This window comes from Mesoplodon bidens (genome assembly GCF_964165515.1).
Source record: "Mesoplodon bidens genome assembly, chromosome: 15".
NCBI classification, from domain to species: domain Eukaryota; kingdom Metazoa; phylum Chordata; class Mammalia; order Artiodactyla; family Ziphiidae; genus Mesoplodon; species Mesoplodon bidens.
The window spans coordinates 46,921,089-46,934,158 of record NC_138171.1 but is presented as its reverse complement, the minus strand read 5'-3'; the positions used below and the strand labels follow the sequence as shown (position 1 = coordinate 46,934,158).

The 13,070-nt window shown below is 45.5% G+C and overlaps 1 protein-coding gene across 2 annotated transcripts in view; it reads left to right on the top strand.

Annotated features, from left to right (window-relative positions):
* HS3ST4 (heparan sulfate-glucosamine 3-sulfotransferase 4) overlaps window positions 1–12,815 on the top strand; it is a gene marked incomplete at its 5' end in the record, with an annotated part of 390,667 nt that extends 377,852 nt beyond the window's left edge. For both annotated transcript variants that reach the window (XM_081257425.1, XM_081257424.1), the window contains one exon: window positions 12,080–12,815. In XM_081257425.1, coding sequence (XP_081113551.1) covers window positions 12,080–12,716 — 637 coding nt within the window. In that variant the 3' untranslated portion in view covers window positions 12,717–12,815. The remainder of the gene's footprint in view (window positions 1–12,079) is intronic.
* Window positions 12,816–13,070: the final 255 nt, after the last annotated feature.

Sequence of the window (13,070 nt, the reverse complement as noted above, 5' to 3'; positions counted from 1 at the left end):
TTCATAATAATCCAAAGCCAGACATTTAATATGAGACCTGAATGATGGTCTCTCCATCCTTCTTCCTAACTTTCTTTCCTCCTATCCTTCCTCCTCTTCCTTCCTCCCTCTCTTCCTTCCTCTTTTCCTTTATTCTCCCTTCTCTTCTTTCCAACTGTGCTTTCTTTCCCCTTCTTTCCCTCATCTCTTCCATCATTGGGCAAATATTTATTGAGACCTATGTCTCAATTCTAGGCACTAAGTGAGATGCTGGAGATTCAGCAGTATACAGAAGTGCCAAACTGTGTTCCTTCTTGGGAGCTTGCTTCCTTTAGGACAGACAGACTAGACACAAGAAAATGAACACATAAACAAGATAATGTCAGATAACAAGAAGCCCTAGGAAGTGAACAAAAGAGACTGGTGTGAAGGAGGGTGATTTAGATGGTGCCTGGGGAAGGGGATTGCCTTCTGAGTAGGTGATGTTTGAGCCAAGACTTGAATAATAAGAAGGAGCCAGTTGGGACTTCCTTGGTGGCGCAGTGGTTGAGAGTCCGCCTGCCGATGCAGGGGACACGGGTTTGTGCCCCGGTCCGGGAAGATCCCACATGCCGCGGAGCGGCTGGGCCCGTGAGCCATGGCCGCTGAGCCTGCGCGTCCGGAGCCTGTGCTCCGCAGCGGGAGGGGCCGCAACAGTGGGAGGCCCGCGTACTGAAAAAGAAGGAGCCAGTTGTGGGAAGAGTAGAGGGTGTGTGTGTGTGTGTGTGTGTGTGTGTGAAAGAGAAAAAGAAACACTCTGTAGGAGATCAGTGTGCATGAATATCTGATGATATAAAATTAGAGTCTTCAATCTTTGGGGCACAGTTTGTGTGCCTGTTTGTGTATATCTTTCTAGGTGTGCACTGATCTTCTTTCCTATCTGTTATACGATCAGATGGATGGGTTTGAAAATCTGTTTAGTATTTCATGTGCCCCAAGCTGTGAAAGTCAGGTCTAAGTACAGGCACAGTAGGGTGCACTGATTAATTTATGATTGTGCTTTACATCATTGAAGCTAGAGATCTTGATTTGGGGATGCAACCTTATGAAGGAAATATCTCAAGGACACACCTGGAAGGCTCTTACTTGGGCACTTTGTAGGAGAGGAGGTCCTGCCATCCTGGCCAAATGTAGGAAAAAGAGGGGTTTCTGGGCTGCATTCTGTTGGTGGAGAGAACAAGTATCCTTCAACACTAGAGTTGGTGCCTGGCCGTGTGACAAAATATTGTTCTTCCCAGCACCATTCACACCTGTCCTTCATATGCATGGATGCCTCCATCTTGACCGAATTATTTAACAAGTTTCCATGGCCAGGTGTGAGTCGACCTGAGCAGCCCTTCCACCAGTAAAACATCCAATGTTTTATTATATATATATCGGTCTAGCCGATTAGATTCCTTGCATCGCAAGGAAGAGACACGTACAAATTATTTACAAAAACAAAGTTTGTTTTAAGGATGCACATGAGATAAACATGAAATAACCTCACGGTCAGTACAGGTCCTAAGATGGCATTCTCTGTGAATGCACAGTGAGTAAACAGGATTCATATATAATAGCAACAATAATTAACACTTGTACTCAGCAGTTAATTCCTTCCAGGCTCTGTGCTAAGCCTTCGTTTATTCTGGCTGCTGTAACAAAAATACCATAGACTGAGTGGCTTAAGCAACAAACATTTATTTCTTACAGTTCTAAAAGCTGAGAATTCCAGGATCAAGATGCTGGCAGATTCACTGCCTGGTGAGAACCTGCTTCCTGGCTCATAGAGGGCTATCTTTTCACTACGTCCTCACACCACAGAAGGTGGGAGGAAGCTTTCTGGGGTCTCTTTCATAGGGGCACTAATTCTATTCATGAGAGCTCCACCCTCATGACCTAATCCCCTCTCAAAGGCCACACCCCCAATACCATCCCATTGGGTGTTAGGATTTAACATATGAGTTGTGTGGAGGGGGGCACACGCATTCATTCTACAGCAGCATCATAAGCACCAGCCCTTTCAACCTTCATAAAACATGCTCTGAGATAGGTCTTGCTTGTGATACCCATTGTATGAGGAAACTGAGGCTTGAGGTGGTTAAATAAGTTCCAAAGTCCTTTAGAGTGAGGATGGCAGAGCCAGGATAGAGCCACACAGTAGGGCTGAGACATGCAAAGGGTGACAGAGACAGACTCAGCAGGAGCAAGCAGGGCTTGGCTCAGCCACAGGATGCAGGTGAGAAGGAAGCAGGGCTGGCAGCATCCCCAAGGCAGGGATGAGCAGACACACAGCTGGGAGTGCAGTGTGCGGTGGAGAGACCTGGAATGGGGCCTTCCCGAGAGGAGCCCTCTCCTGTCACCATCTGTTAAATCGTGAGCACAAGGTGCCCAGGCAGACAACGCTGACACCTCCATAATCATCATTTCATTGTGGCACCTGCCCTTTGAAACGCTGAGCCTGAGGAAAGAAAATACAATAAAACAGCTAATAGAAGTTGGTGTATGAGGTTCTGCAGTGGGACGCTCTTTGAATGTGTATGAATAAAGGATCAGAGAAGTAGACTCCGGGTGGAATCCCCAGTCAGGGGCAGGTAAAGTGAGCCGTGATCTTGTGAATTCAAAATCAGGGAGCATCTTATTTTCGAATCTCTGGAGTGAGTTGGTCAAATAACAAGAGAGGATGGATTGGAGGGAGAGTTGTGGGTAAGAAGGCACTGATGGAGCTGAGGTTGTAAGTAGGCAGAGATTTAGATTTTAGAACCCTGCTTCCCAACCTGTGGGCTTGAGAATTATTGCAGGGACCTTCATATCCCTATAGCTACCAAACACTGAGTATAAACTAAATCAATAAAAATCTCATACACACACATACGCGCACACATGGCCACATTCAAAAATGTAGATTCAGTGGTGATGACTCAATCACAAATTCATTTTAAGGGATTGTCAAATTCATAGTTGTTTTTTGTCCATATGTGTTTTCTAAATCAAACCATATGGGGCTTCCCTGGTGGCGCAGTGGTTGAGAGTCCGCCTACCGATGCAGGGGACGCGGGTTCGTGCCCCGGTCCGGGAGGATCCCACATGCCGCGGAGCGGCTGGGCCTGTGAGCCATGGCTGCTGAGCCTCCGCGTCCAGAGCCTGTGCTCCGCAACAGGAGAGGCCACAACAGTGAGAGGCCCGCGTACCGCAAACAAACAAACAAACAAAAAAACCCATATGAACAAGTCAGCTTCTGTCATATGGTGGCCTACTGATGCTGAAGCCCCCGGGGGGAACTGGGAAAAGCCAGGGATGACAAGGAGAAATAAAAGCAAGCCTAGGATTTGTGCCATTTGAGGTATGGGCCCCATAAAGTGGCCAAGCTCTGCCTAGCACTGAAGCTTCCCAAGGGCTTGGGCACCCTGGGATGGCAAGGAGAAAGAGAATTCTAGAAATTCACTGGAGTCTATGCTAAGCAGAAGCTGTTTGGTCCTCTCAGAGTGGGTCATATCAACGCCCATTGGAGAGGTGGGTTTCCATGAATCAGGGTCATCATTTACAGAGGGGTGTATATATTAGAAACCAGTAATAGGCATTTAGATTCAGAATTTAAGCAAGGCTGGTCTCCTTCACTCATTCAACAAATAAATTTGTTTGTACCTACTATGTGCTACGTTACACTAGCAGCAATAACAAGGGGGGACATTTACCAGTACTTGCTCTGTGCCAGGATGCCTGATACCTTTTCTTCTGAATGAGGAGGAGATGCTATTATACCCATTTGACAGATGATGGAACTGAGGATAAAAGACATGAAATGAGTTGCTAAAGCCACTTGTGGTTCAGAGATGGAACCCCGAAGTCAAACGCTGAGCCACCCGCCTTTGTCAGGATGAGCACCCACTGACAAGCTTCTAAAGGAGGTGATTGTGGACTCTGGAATCAAGTCGACCCTCAGCCAGTGATTCTCTACCTGAAACTCATGGAACTCCGTGAATCCTCAGAGACAAGGATAGACCTCACAGACTATTTTTACTCTTTCAGAAGATGTGAACGTCTTCAGGACACATCTTGCTCTTCATTGTATCTCCTAATGTACCTGGCACACGACAGTTGCCAAATTCATGAACAGATAAATGGTTTTCTCTCTTTTTCTTTCATAGATCCTAAAATATCTCTACCTGCCTGGCACAAACTTTATTTATTTATTTATTTATTTATTTTGCGGTATGCGGGCCTCTCACTGCTGTGGCCTCTCCCGTTGCGGAGCACAGGCTCCGGATGCGCAGGCTCAGTGGCCATGGCTCACGGGCCCAGCCGCTCCGCGGCATGTGGGATCTTCCTGGACCGGGGCACGAACCTGTGTCCCCTGCATCGGCAGGCGGACTCTCAACCACTGCGCCACCAGGGAAACCCATGGCACAAACTTTAAAACCACAAAAGTGCCTGAGATCCGGGTTTGCTCTTTTCTCCCACTATGTGGTCATGTGTCATTCAAAACTGGAATGCTTTCCTCATTCTTCTCCAGTTATTCAAATTCTTTGTGTTTCCTCAAAGCCCAGCTCCTTCTGTTCGCCTTCTTCCTCCCCTCCTTCCTCAGTCCTTTCCTTCCTCTTGTCTTCATTTCTCCTTCCTCTCGCTTCTAGTCGCCTTCACCCTTTGCTTCAGCTCTCTCCCTCCTTTCCTCTCCTCTGCCCTCACTTTTCTGTCACCTCTTTCTCCCTCTTGGTGGCAGATGTGATTTTGCCTGAAAAGAGACCTCTGCCCACAACAGAGATGCCCCATCTGAAGCACAGACCACTTTACAAAAATGGGAAATTCAGGTGTGTCCTTCAAAGAACTTGCAGTCTGTTGCAGGGCAGGTACCATGCCTGCTTTAGCATCGCTATATACCCGACATAATAAGCACCAGCAAACACTCGTTGGAATGAATGAGGGAATTCACATTAACATAGCCCTTTCATGGTACAGGTCCAGAGAGGGAAAAATCCTTGTCCTAAATGCATTCGGCAAGTTAGTTCTCAAGTCAGAGCTATAACTCAGGATCCCTTCTTTCTTGCCTTCAGTTTGGTCCTTAGCCGTATGGCCCTGGCAAAGGCTGCTTTTCTTGGGTCTTTACATGAGAAATGTGGTTTCCAAAGGGTTTGACTTTTCGTCTTCAGGGATTCCAGGATTCATAAACTGAGATTTGAAAAGCAGCATGAACTTTCCAAAAGAATGAGGCCGAAAAGTAGTCCTGAGCAGGGTTTATTGTCTCTTTGACTCAGTTTCCACATCTCTATAATGGGCTCAGTGAATTGTATGCTACTTGTGCAGTTCAGCCAGAATAATATGTGAAATTGCCCGTCTCGATGCTTGGCAAGTAGCAGGCGCCCGATTGAATTTCTAAGTTTCTTTCCTCGATGCAGAAGAAACAGCCTTACCTCATGCCCTGGCTCTAACCACCATTCTCTTGGGTTACAGTTTCTGGAGGCCTCAGAATATATTGCTCCTTTATGCACCATGTATCCCACTGGATAATGCCTTTGGGAAAATGTGAGGTGCCCACATACCTCTGATTCAGGCAAGCGAAAGGCAGGCTCAGCTGCTAACCCTTCCAGAGAGAATGGGCTCTTTACATCTAATACGGGTGACTGCCTTCTCCCTCGGCATTCGTGATGGTGTCCATTTGCTTCAATTGATGACGCCCCAGAGAGAGATGTCGTAAATTGAATGATGGAGCTTGATCTGGCAAGAATTTCTGGGGCTTCTGGCCTGGGTTTCTGTAACTCCCAGGGGTGAGTCAGTGACAGTCCACCTTTACAACACACATAATGAGGCTCAATTTAAGATTCAGCTTTGCCATCTACCGGCAGAGTGACCTTGGGCCAATCATGTAACCTTGTTGAGCCTCTGTCCTTTGGTTAAGCATTGCCAGGCAGTAACTAAGAGCTCTGGCTAAAGCTCACGACAGACCTGGTGTTGAATTTCAACGCTACCTCTTGTTACTTTGGACTAACAGATCAATTTCACTGAGCCTCAGTTTCCTGACCTCTGAAGTGGTGAAGGTAGTCATACCTTCTTAAGAAAGTTGTTTTAAAAATTCACGGCTAATGTATTGCGAGCCTGCTATCTGTGAGGCACTCTTTTAGGCATTAACTCTTATCATCGTCACAAAATTCCTATGAAATGGGTATTATCAGTATGACGCCTGTTTTCCAGATAATGCAACTGAGACACAAATTACTTGGGTTAGTAATTGCCCGGAGTCACATAGCTAACAAGTGGATCCAAATTTGGTTCATCTGGAGGCTGTACTCTTAACCACCAGGCTGTAGAGCCCAGTGTCTGAACGTGCTTAGAGACATTGATCTGGTGTCAGAATTTGAACCCTCAACCACCAAACGGCACAGAGTGAGCACTGGATAAATGGCATATGATAACTACTGTAAGATCGCTATTGTTTCCTGTGAAGCCCTGGATGCTGACCTGCATCCAGATGGGGCTTGTGCTCAGCCCAGCTCCCCCACAAGCAGAGCGGAGGTAGTGGAGGGCGAGCGAGTTGGATCGTGTCTCATAAACATTTGGGGTTGTGAGAGCAGCTGTGTGATCTTGCAGGATGATTCTCGCTTCAGGACTGTGTGTTGACGCTGATGTCACGGCTGCTCTGAGCACCCCAGATACTGTTAACGAGCCGTTCCAAGCCCAGATGCAGTGTTTTCTCACCATATGGTACACACTGCAGTGCAGGGTCCTTCAGATGATGGATGGCTTGGAATTCAGAAACACTGAACCCCACGTGAGGAAAACCTACTTAGAGGAGCCCTCCAAACTGCCCCAATTCTCCTGACTTCTGGGGATCATGTTTTCATTCGTATGTCATTCGTTCATTCATCTAATAACCACACATAGTTATGGGGCAGCTGCCACGCGGCAGGCACTGGGAATACAAAGGTGAATAAAACATTGCCCATGGCTTCCGGAAACTGAGCTTAGCCATGGAGGGCATGGGAACCAACCATATTATGACATTATCCTAAGCTCTGTAATACAGGAAGTTATCAAAGACCCTGGAAATTCAAAGAATTTAGTGAAAATCTTTGCTATGGAATTTAAAAATTTGTTTTGCACACCGGCATCTGAATGCTTTTCCTTATTCAGGAGAACTCCCCAGATAGGCAGAGGTTAGGTCCCACCTTCTACTAGTGAAGGTGAAGAGAATCTGACATTCCTTCACCCTACTTTCTGGCAGATGGACTGTGAATTCATGATATAAATGTCCACCTCCAACTGGGATCTCCCTTGAGTTCCAGACTCCTGTATCAAGATGATTACTCAACTCCTTCACTTGAGTATTTCAGATTCCAAGTCCAAAATCAGACTTGGTGTCTTCCCCTGAAACTGGCTTCTTTCTCAGTTGTCTCCACGTCAATAAACTGCACTACTACTTACCCATTAGCTCAGGCCAGCAATCTTGAAGTCTTCTATGATACTTTCTCTCTCTTGCACACACATCCCACCCATCCTAAAGGACTGTTGGCCCTACCTTTTAAAGGCATCCTAATTCTGAACACTTCTTCCTAGGTCGCCCTCTCCACCTGTATTCCTGCCACCCCCATCTCTAACCTGCTCTCCTGAAGTGGCCTCTTAGCAGGCTGCCTTCCTTCTGCTCTTGCCACATGCCTGTGTGTTCTCAGCAAAGCAGCCAGGAAAAAAAATCTCTTAAAATGTAAATTTTATGTTCTCTTGTTTCATGTTCTTCAGTGGTTTCTCATCACACATGGAATAAAACCCAGTGTCTTGCCCGTGGCCCATAAGACCCCCTGTGGTCTTTCCCTCCCCACCCGTTGACCTTATTTTCTCACTTCCTTAGCTTTGCTCACTCTCCTGTGGCATGACTGGTCTCCTCCCCATTTCTCAAGCACATAAAGATGTGAGAACATGGGCAGTCAAAATGTCAGACCCAGTCGAGAAGAACTTCCCTAAAACCAGGAGAGAGAAGGACACTTGGGATGAATCATTCCTGAGAAAGTAGAGGGAGACAAGATCCAAAGCCCACTTTGGGAGAAGTTGGTCTTACACATAGACTGCCCCCTCTAGTCTTTTAGGAAGAGAGACACTAGGATAGATACAGAAATAGCTGCTGGGCCGTGGGCCCAGGTGAGAAGACTGGTGAGGGGACAAGGCCTGAGAAATGACCAGATTAGGACAACAAAACCCATCACAACAAAGCCTCGCCTTAGGACAGGAGATTAATGGTTTATTCGTCCATTCATTCAACAGATATTTATTCAGCACCTGCTGTTTGCCAGAAACTGGTGGTAGGTGTTTGCTTGGCCAGTGAGCTTAGGAACCAAGGATATACTCATCCAGTGAGACTTCGAAAAAGTATCTTTAGGTTCTGAGTCTGTTTCCTTCTCTCTAAAAGTGAAATAGTAATGATACCTGCTCTGTTGATAAAAATAGTTATTTATGTGATGCTATAAAGAACTCTCCTTTTATCAGATGTAGTAGTTACACTGGAAGCTCTGTCACGGAAGGGACCTTGTCTGTTTTGTTCACTAGTATATTGCCATTTATGGAAGTGAGCATTTATGGAACAAATGAATGAATGAATGAATATAACTGATTCAGAATCATTTTTGGAAAGGGGGTACTGCTACTTCATTGATTTTGAGCAGCTACTGGATAGCTTCTTACCAATAAAAAATCCTGTGTATCTCATGCAACAACAGTTGTCTCTTGGCTTAATGAGATGGTTTTACCATGTGTGCCCCAAATGCAGGAACTGTCCTCAAGTGCATGGTGTAGTCCATCTGTCACATGACGATCAAAGCCATTGAGCCGCCTCTGCTCCCCTCTCCCTTCTCCATTGCCTTCTCTAGCCCTGCTCCTCTCATTGCTTTTTGCACCAAGCACTGAGCTAGTCACATAATTACTCCTATACACACTGGCTTATAGGCTGGGTACCATTTATCTCAGATGCTTCAAATAGAAGACTCGAGATCAACACAGATCTTGACAGACTGTAACAATTAGCTGAAGTGAAGGAGATGAATTTGTCAATGTAAAGATAAACACTGAGGGGGCTTCCCTGGTGGCGCAGTGGTTGAGAGTCCGCCTGCCGATGCAGGGGACACGGGTTCGTGCCCCGGTCCAGGAAGATCCCACATGCTGCGGAACAGCTGGGCCCGTGAGCCATGGCCGCTGAGCCTGCACATCTGGAGCCTGTGCTCCACAACAGGAGAGGCCACAACAGTGAGAGGCCCGCGTACCGGGAAAAAAAAAAAAAAGATGAACACTGGGGTCTAAGAAGTGAATGGCAGAGACTGGATGAGAAGAAAAACCTAGCAGCTGCTCCTTGCTAAAGAAAAATACAGCAAATTAAAAGGAGCAAGATATATCTGAGGGGCAAAAATCTGGAAAAGGCCATGTAAAAATATCTATCTTCAGTATTTTTTGCATCAACATTTATTTAATATTTTTATACTATGAAATGAGTTCTATAATAAAAGAAGAGAATCTATCTCTCCAAATAAAAGAAAAGTAGGATATCAGTATATTCTTTCAACTTCAGCTGAACTAATAGCAGCTTCCCCATTGCTCCAGATCAGTCTCCAGATCAGGAAGAATGGTTGATGACACTGGCTTGAATCAGAATATCCTTCTTTTCTAGATCAGTTCCTTAGTTCCCACGTTGTTCAGCTTTTCCGTTTGGTCAAACGTAAATATTTTCTCCTTACTCTTCTCTAAGAATTGCTGTGCCAATGATCTTGTGCCTCTGGCTTAAGCTTTTAAAATTCTGGCATTCATTGGACAGTATTCTAAGTGATTTACCTGCATTATCACATTCAATCTTCATTACAATCCTATAAGGGAGGGACTCTTGTTAACCCTATTTTTTAGATGAGAAAATGGAGATTCAGAGTGGGTGTACTCAGTTCATCAAGGTGACCTAGGTAGTCAGAACTCTTAAATCAGGCACATGTGACTCCCCTAAAACTGTGGTCCTTAGCCCTGCCCCTCCAAACGTCACAATTAAATCTGATAAGAGCCAAACAGGCACACAAATGTGAAAACTTTCAAAATACCGGGGAGAGGGGGCTTCCCTGGTGGCGCAGTGGTTGAGAATCTGCCTGCTAATGCAGGGGACACGGGTTCGAGCCCTGGTCTGGGAGGATCCCACATACCGCGGAGCAACTAGGCCCGTGAGCCACAACTACTAAGCCTGCGCATCTGGAGCCTGTGCTCCGCAACAAGAGAGGCCGTGATAGTGAGAGGCCCGCGCACCGCGATGAAGAGTGGCCCCCGCTTGCCACAACTAGAGAAGGCCCTCGCACAGAAACGAAGACCCAACACAGCAATAATTAATTAATTAATTAATAAACTCCTACCCCCAACATCTTCTTAAAAAAAAAAAAAATACCGGGGAGATAATATCAGTTCAAGATGAGCATGATTGTTTATGGCCAGGGCTATTGCTTTGATCTGAAAACTCCTTACTGCCCAACCATTATACACGGACAACATCAAACTCCATGTGAATTTCTCTACATTAGTCAAGAGGCAAGTGCCTCTTGCCTAATAAAAATGCTTGCCGAGAAAGCTCAAAACCCAGTAGCAATTAATTATTGACAGAGCATGTGAATTAGAGATAAAAGAAGAATCCTTCCTTCTCCACACATGCCATAGTAAATAAATTTAATTATGGTAGGGGAAGCTGAGGGATCTTCGTCTGTATTAAGTTTTGTTAGCTGAGACATTTAAAAGCATGTCATCATAACAAAGAGGTCTTGGGTAATCCTAAATGTACCACTTTGGTGCAAGGCTCGGAAGTGAATAGACTTAATGGAGATGGATGGAGCACATGGTGGCAGATGGCCTGCTGTACCGATAGGTACAAGGACATCAAACTCCTTTAATCTCTTGAAGTTCCCAAGTAAGACAAGGCCACTCTGAAGGCAAACATGGATGGAGGGATGGGTTTGGAGAAGCAACCTTGGGAAGGAAACCAAGAGATATGGGTCCTGGTGTGGGATCTATCCCTGGCTCACTGGGCAACCTTGGGAGCCGGATCCCATGGATAAAACTAATTCCATGCTAGATGCTGTCACACTGTGTGTCACACTATATGTCATTCGTTTCATCCTCAACTGAACTTGAAGTAAGTTTTAGGATTTTTACAGATGATGATAATAAGGCTCAGGGATGTGATTCAACTTGCTGAGGTCACAAAGCCTGTCTGATTCCCTGTCTCTGGGCTTCAGTTTCCTCATTTGCATAAAGATGCCTTTGGATTAGGTTAGGGGTCAAGAAATGTTTTCTTAAAGGGCCAGATAGGAAATATGTTCAGCTCTGCATGTCATATAGTCTCTGTTGCAACTACTCGACTCTGCTGATGTAGATGCAGAAAGCAGCCACAGACAGGAATGTGTGGCCATGCTCCAATAAAAGTTTATTTATAAGCATTGAAATTTGAATTACATATAATTTTCATGCATCACAAAATTTTAGTCTTATTATTTAGTTTTTTTCCCCATCCTTTAAAGATGAAAAATCATTCTTAGCTGTGGGCCATACAATGACCCACAGGAGGCAGGTAGTAGTTTGCCAACCCCTGGACTAGATCATCTTTGAGGTCTTGTTGAGCTCAAACACTTTCTGAAAGTCACTACAACAACCATATCCTTGATTTATTAAGATCTTAACACATGCCGGATTCTGTGCTAAATGCTTTAAAAGCATTATCTCCCTTAATCTTTTTACAACTGTGTGAAGTAGGTGCTATCATTATCTTCATTTCAGAGATTATAAAACTAATACATAGAGAAATTAAGAGTCGATCTAGGTTAAACATAACTGGTAAGAGATAGAGCAGAAATTTAAATGGAGGTGTATAAGATTCCCACGAATGAATTGCACAAGCTTTATGCTGCTTTTTCTGATAATACTATAATCAGAGCTATAGAGGGATATATAGTCCAAAAAGAACTTCCAAGTGTACATGAATTTTATTGGGTAGCTCCCCACTGGGCTATTTATATCATACATTTCGTGCAACAAGTTCAGTTATTTCTGGACAGGAATAATCACTCTTTTGTTTTCCTCCATCTTCCAGAAATGTGATGCCTAAGACTTTGGATGGGCAGTTAACCATGGAGAAGACACCAAGTTACTTTGTGACAAATGAGGCCCCCAAGCGCATCCACTCCATGGCCAAGGACATCAAACTCATCGTGGTGGTGAGAAACCCCGTGACCAGGGCCATCTCCGATTACACCCAGACACTGTCAAAGAAACCCGAGATCCCCACCTTCGAGGTGCTGGCCTTCAAAAATCGGACCCTAGGGCTGATCGATGCCTCCTGGAGCGCCATTCGAATAGGGATCTATGCTCTGCATCTGGAAAACTGGCTCCAGTATTTCCCCCTCTCTCAGATCCTCTTCGTCAGCGGTGAGCGACTCATAGTGGACCCTGCCGGGGAAATGGCCAAAGTACAGGATTTTCTAGGCCTCAAGCGTGTTGTGACTGAGAAACATTTCTATTTCAACAAAACCAAGGGGTTCCCTTGCCTAAAGAAGCCAGAAGACAGCAGCGCCCCCAGGTGCTTAGGCAAGAGCAAAGGTCGGACTCATCCCCGCATCGACCCCGATGTGATCCACAGACTGCGGAAATTCTACAAACCCTTCAACATGATGTTTTACCAAATGACTGGTCAAAATTTCCAGTGGGAACAGGAAGAGGGTGACAAATGAGGCTAGAGATGTGGAGGGAAGGCTGGTGAATAGCTAGGGAGCTCCTTACCTGAGTTCTGAATCCCCCAGGGTGTGCAGCCTCAGCCTTGCTGGGGTGCCAAGTAGATCTCCTCTGTCCAATCAGGATTGCTTCCAACGCTGTTGGCTTAGGCAAAGGGATGGATCCCATGGCATACTCATGGGGGTACCAGGCCTGCCTGGGTAGCAGCATCTGGTTGACCAGATGGCCACCAGAATCCACTGCTAATTCTTGTCTCCTGCTGGTTAATCCAGTCTGAAGACAGGATACATAAATAGTTGTCAAGGTCAGAGACAGTGGCATGAATGTTTGTTTAAATGATAAAAAAGAAAGGA